This window comes from Pelophylax lessonae (genome assembly GCF_965119305.1).
Source record: "Pelophylax lessonae genome assembly, chromosome: 1".
Lineage (NCBI taxonomy): Eukaryota > Metazoa > Chordata > Amphibia > Anura > Ranidae > Pelophylax > Pelophylax lessonae.
The window spans coordinates 737,182,657-737,188,656 of record NC_138768.1 but is presented as its reverse complement, the minus strand read 5'-3'; the positions used below and the strand labels follow the sequence as shown (position 1 = coordinate 737,188,656).

Below are 6,000 nucleotides of genomic sequence, written 5' to 3'. Positions count from 1 at the left end.
GCCACAGAAAAGGCCAGAGGAAAAGCCCCAATCGACTCACACCAAGAAATGTACGCTTTCCATGTACAATGGAATATCTTGCTGCAATTTATGTATCAATAAAATTTACTACTTTTTATCCTTTTGGAATTCTTTGCATGCCTATAAAGTCCCAACCCCTTAGGGGAATCCTTTTCTTGCTATCTTGCTGGAAGACGACTTCCTACCCTTCACCATAGTAGGAATCACTGATCCAGACAAACCTCTATCCCTCAGTACCTGGCTTTCAATAGCTAAGCCATTAAAACCAGTGACTGTTAAGAAGGATGGTAGATTATCCCTTGGGAAAACTAATCTTCTCTGAGAGGAAGCCCCCAAGGGACGTTTACGGCCACCAGGATGATTGGAAGATCCTCGCTCTTGATTCCTCGCAGGAACTACAGAAGTAGTATGAGCTGAGGATGATACTAGCCTTACTGTGGCTCTTGGACACCTGCAGCGTCTGCCAGAAGAACCCATTATCTTGCCACGAACTTTGATACCCTCCTATGGAGCCGAACCTGCTAAAGGAGCTGCATGTAGGACTATGCAAACAGAACTGTCTTGAAGGTGGATACCACCAGAATCAGAACCTGTATGCAAATCGGGAGAGAGAACGATCTGAAATTTGTCCAGAGGTAAGACCACCCTGGTCAGAACTAAAATCATACCTAGGTAATTAAATTCCCTTTACAGGGATAGGGGGACCTTAGGTAATTTGGTCATTACCTGAACCTTTTCAGGAATTAAGTCCGCACAAGGAGACTCAGGACCTAAAAAACCTGAAAAGAACAAACTTTGCCCCCATTTCTGGGAACCCCCAAATTAAACATTTTGTGGATCTCCTTGACGCTCACAAAAGAAGTCCACGGGGCCAGAAACCAGCGAAGCTGTCCCCTCACCCCAATAATGGGTGAGGGCAGACCTTCATGCTGAAGGGGTCTTGTCTGCTGGTCCAAAGAAGCTAGCTCTAGGCTTACCAGACCAAGGTTGCTTGGAACCTCCTGGGGAAGATTTAAAAGATCTATTTCCCATATTCTCCGTCCCAGAAGCACAAAAAGTTTATTTGGGCTGAGAAGATCACCTTGAAAGGGCAGATCAATGAGAGCTTTCTTAGAGGCTTGGTCTGCGACCAACTCTTAAGCCACAGCACGCTCTTAATCACCACCGCTGAAACAGAAATTTGGACAGCACAGGAACTGTATCCAAAGCTGCATCACAAAAACTACAGCCCCTGGACCAACTGGTCCACTAAATACACATAAGCAGCGGGGACCTGCTCACTCCCCAGTCTCTGGCGCAAAAGCTTGGCCCATTCAGTTAAGGTCTGAGACACCAGGGCTGAGGCAAAGTCTGGCCCCAATGCCAAACTAGCCATAGTAAACATGCTGCATGCCGCAGCCTCTGCTTTCCTGTCAGCCAGGTCCTTAAAGGATGGGGATTCCTCTATTGGGATAATGGTTGCTTTATTCAATGTGAAAACAGGAGGGTCCACCACTGGTGAACTAGTCCACGCCTTTAAAAGTGACTCCCCTAAAGGGTAACATACAGTAAAACATTTGGGGACCACAAATGGTAATTTTGGTTTTTCCCATTCCTTACAGGGAAACCTGTCAAAATAGGGCACATAAGGAAACACCTTTGGAGTGCGAGGTAACTTATGCATACAAAATGACACAGTCACGTCCGTGGCTACATCAGCCGCATCCTCCATTTTTAATGTCTCACGCACTGCAGTGAAAAGTGCGTCTACCAGCGCTTTTTCATTCGCTGCTGCGACAATGGAGGAATCATCCTATCGGTCGGATCTGGGGGATGTGATATTAAGCCCCCCCCAGACAGGCTGAGTCCATGGCGGAATTAGGCTCAGAATCAGATGAGAACGACTTAGCAGGGGAAGAAGGCAGGGGGATGCTTCCTTCTGGGCCTTTGCCTACACACCTCTTCTCCCCGGGACACCAAGGACTGCAAAGATTTACAGGACCACCGTCAGTGCAACAATGGGAAGCTGGGGTTCTGAGGGACCTGCCACTTCCATGGGGTCAGAGAGGGAGATATGACCCTGAGACTCCATAAGGAAAGGAAGCCCTTTCAGTAAAAAAAAAAAAACTATCTTTTGGCACCACTAAAGGATCCCCTCAAGGCTCAGGGTACCTATCAGCAGAGAGAGAGCTAACAGGGACCCCCAAAGACTCACCCTACCGACCAGAGGAGCACTGGGAATTTGAACCCAGCATCATAATGGACGCCATCCCTGTTCATATGTCCCGGGGCAAAGGAAGAGGAAATGGAGGAGGAAGAGGAGGAGCTTTGGCATCCCCAGGAGGCTTTGGTCATCTCCCAGACTAAGGGAAAATGACCCCTGTGATATCATCTGGCTACACAAACATGGTCACCAACCGGAGTGCAGCCAGACTAAGGAAAAATGGCCCCTGTGACATCATCGGGCTACACAAACATGGCCGCTAACCTGAGACCAGCTAGACTAAGGGAAAATAGCCACCATCAGCTACAGCATGCTGCCAGGATCTTCCCAGTGCCCTTTGCAAAGCTGCACCCTCTCCTGAAGGTAGGACCCACGTTAGGGGAGACTCCGCTGCGCACTCTGCACCGGTCTTTGCAGTGTGGGTATAGTGCAGGGAGGTCCTAGTGCAAACAGTGGGGCATGCACCTAGGGGTCTCCTACACTGAGACCCTTCCAGACTACCAGGGCAGGACACACTATCCCACTATCTTACAGAGTAGGGATACCGGGGGAGACCTCAGGGGTCTCTGCTGCATCCCCTGCCCTGCGACCCCAACCAGACTCCAAGTCCAGACAGGGGGGGGAAGGGAGAGGGGGGACCCTAGCTCAGTGAGGGATTTTAAGGATGGGAAGAGGGAACCTGCAGGCAGGTCGGACCGCCCCTGGAGGTTACCCGCAACCACCCCAAAGAAAAAAAAAAAACCCAAAGGGGGGGGGGGACTGTTCCATGGTGCGGGTAACGCTCCAGACCGAAGCCTCGCCACCGAAGTAGGGGAGCTGTCGGCCAAGGGACCGCTGTGACTCAAGATCCAAGCCCAGTCGTATGCGACCCTGCAAGACGTTTAACTTGTGGGCCAGCCTCTGTCCATGAGGCTATGTCACGGCCGACCTAGCGTGTAGCTGCAGTCTGCAAGTGCTCGCTGGCTGGGCTGGTGGGACCACTGGATCTAGATTATCCAGCTTGTTGCCCAGCCCGGCAGTTGATTGTAGATCTCCCGAGAGAAAAAACAAGATGTAAGGAGAAAAAAAGGACCAGAGATCCCAGCCGGAAGCCTAGGTCCTTACTCCTGACTAGACAGATTAAAACTGATTACCTAGAGCAGAGAGGGGGGTTATATACCAAGCTGAGGACAGCCCATGGGCGTAGCCAGGTGTTTTTTGTTCTGCCTAGTCCTACTCGTGAAGAAGGCAATATAACCCAGGAGTTATGATTTATGGATCACTGTTTCCATCAATGAACGAAAGAGAAGGAACAATTTCACATATTGCAGCTTACCATCTCTTAGATAAGATTGTTTTATGCTTTCAGTTCAGCTCACAGAAATTGACAAGACACTGTAGATCTGGCAAGGCCAACAAGTATTTTCTGCAGTTGCTGAAAAAGTTTTAGGATGAAAAGGGGAAACAAATTCAGTCACCACATCTAAGGACTGGTAAGCTGCAATATATCAAAATAATGTTCTTGAGTAAACCTTTAATTTGAAACAGTGAGCAGCAAGGGAGAAAGGGGATTAAGTGTAAATATGGCCTTAGGCAAATAGCATTTTGAGAAGAGAAGGTCGCAAATGACAGCCTCCATATTCCCTTCGAACAGGTATCATATAACCACTGCGATAAGATAGATTAGCCTCGAGGGCACAGTTTTCTTTTCAGTGTGTCAATCAAGCCATTACTTTCCATTGTGAGAATGTGAAGAATAGTCCAATCACCCCAACACTGTAAATCAGGAAGCAGAGCCTGTAGATCTAATAGGCAATCATGGTTGTCCCCATGTACATATGTATATCATTACAAAATAAACATGGAAATAATATTTTTAAAATGGTAACACATTCGTACAATTATCTATATCAATCTGATCTCTCTTACAAACTAAAACCCTAATGAAGCTATAAATGGTCATGGATGGTGAGGACCCACCTCTAATGTGCATTCTGCCAGTTTTCACACATGCCTAACATGTATTAGGACTAATTAGGGTTTTTCCGTGGTAATTCGGTCTTGTGTATATTATGCCATATGGCAAGACATGCAGTTGAAGCAATAACATAATATCAGGAACACACGAATTGTGAAATTGTAAACTAATTTTTGACAGGCCACATAGGGGTCTTTATCTGCAGGTAGTGTGAGGGTTTTAGACAGTTTTTGGGTTAGTGAAGGGGCTAAAACTACATTCACAAGAGTGATTACCAGCGGTGATCACTACAGGTAATTTCTGACTGTGCAAGCAGTCACGAATAGCGACTGCTGTCAGCTGGGCATTGCATGTATGAGATGAGCAGCCGCAGATATTCACACAGGTGTGATTCCAGATGCAGGAATCCACAGATTCTTTCTGGAAATTGCAGGGTATGCTAATCAACTGTGTGAACATAGCCCAATAGCAGAGCAAGAAAAAGCTTGTGCAAGTGTTACCTAGGGATTTCCAATTCTCCTGTTTTTCAGATTGTTGATTGATTTAGCCAAAATCACATCCATTCCACCACAATTTGACTTTGTGTATGGGCAGCTGTGAATACAAAACATTAAATAAACTAATCAATGTTAAGGAGAACAGGCAGAGCAATTTACAGGCACACAGAAGGAGGTTTACCAAACAAGTTACCAAGAGAACCAGGCACCTATCTGACACAAAAAGGATTTCTCTACTCTGAGGACCACTGAATCTGTAATGTGATAAAAATGGCAACGACAGAGCTAGCATTTTTCTTGCAGGTTATATATATAAAAAAAAAAAAATAAAACAAAAAAGAAATTGGGGAGGGAGAGGGGGTGGGGGTGAATTCAGGTGGTCAGGGGCAAATTTTATAGTAAATAGGGAATGTATGAATGACTCTGTATCATATGGTATTCCCCAGTACATATCAGGGCACCGCTTTTGTCCTGCAAGGATGTGTAGAAAAAAAGTCTCATTGTACAGTGCCTTGAAAAAGTATTCATACCCCTTAACATTTTTTCCACAGTTTGTAATGTTACAACCAAAAACGTAAATGTATTTTATTGGGATTTTATGTAATAGACCAAAAAAAGTGGCACTTAATTGTGAATTGGAAGGAAAATGATAAATGGTTTTCAACATGTTTTACAAATAAATATGTGAAAAGTGTGGCGTGCATTTGTATTCAGCCCCTTTACTGTGATACTGCTAACTAAAATCTAGTGGAATCAATTGCCTTCAGAAGTCACCTAATTAGTAAATAGGGTCCACCTGTGTGTAATTTAATCTCAGTATAAATACAGCTATTCTGTGAATCCCTCAGAAGTTTGTTAAAAGGAACCCTAGTGAACAGACAGCATCATGAACGCCAAAGAACACACCAGACAGCTCAGGGATAAAGTTGTGGAGAAGTTTAAGGCATGGTTAGGTTATAAGAAAATATCCCAAACTTTGAACATCTCACAGAGCACTGTTGAATCCATCATCCGAAAATGGAACGTGTATGGCACAACTGCAAACCTACCAAGACATGGTCATCCACCTAAACTGACAGGCCGCACCAGAAAAAGATTAATCAGGGAAGCAGCCAAGAAGCCCATGGTAACTCTGGAGGAGCTGCAGAGATCCACAGCTCAGGTGGGAGAATCTGTCCACAGGACAACTATTAGTTGTGCACTCCACAAAACTGGCTTTTATGGAAGAATGGCAAAAAAAAAAAAAACATTGTTTAAAGAAAGCCATAAGAAGCCATGTGGGGGACACAGCAAACGTGGAAGAAAGTGCTCTGGTCAGATGA

General features: G+C 45.5%; 1 protein-coding gene across 3 annotated transcripts in view; it reads right to left on the bottom strand.

Annotated features, from left to right (window-relative positions):
• Positions 1–4,271: 4,271 nt before the first annotated feature.
• The window catches only part of CLOCK (clock circadian regulator), a 391,283-nt gene continuing 389,554 nt past the window's right edge, over positions 4,272–6,000 (bottom strand). For all 3 annotated transcript variants that reach the window (XM_082245462.1, XM_082245463.1, XM_082245464.1), the window contains one exon: positions 4,272–4,775. In XM_082245462.1, the coding sequence (XP_082101588.1) occupies positions 4,682–4,775 (94 nt within the window). In that variant the 3' untranslated portion in view covers positions 4,272–4,681. The remainder of the gene's footprint in view (positions 4,776–6,000) is intronic.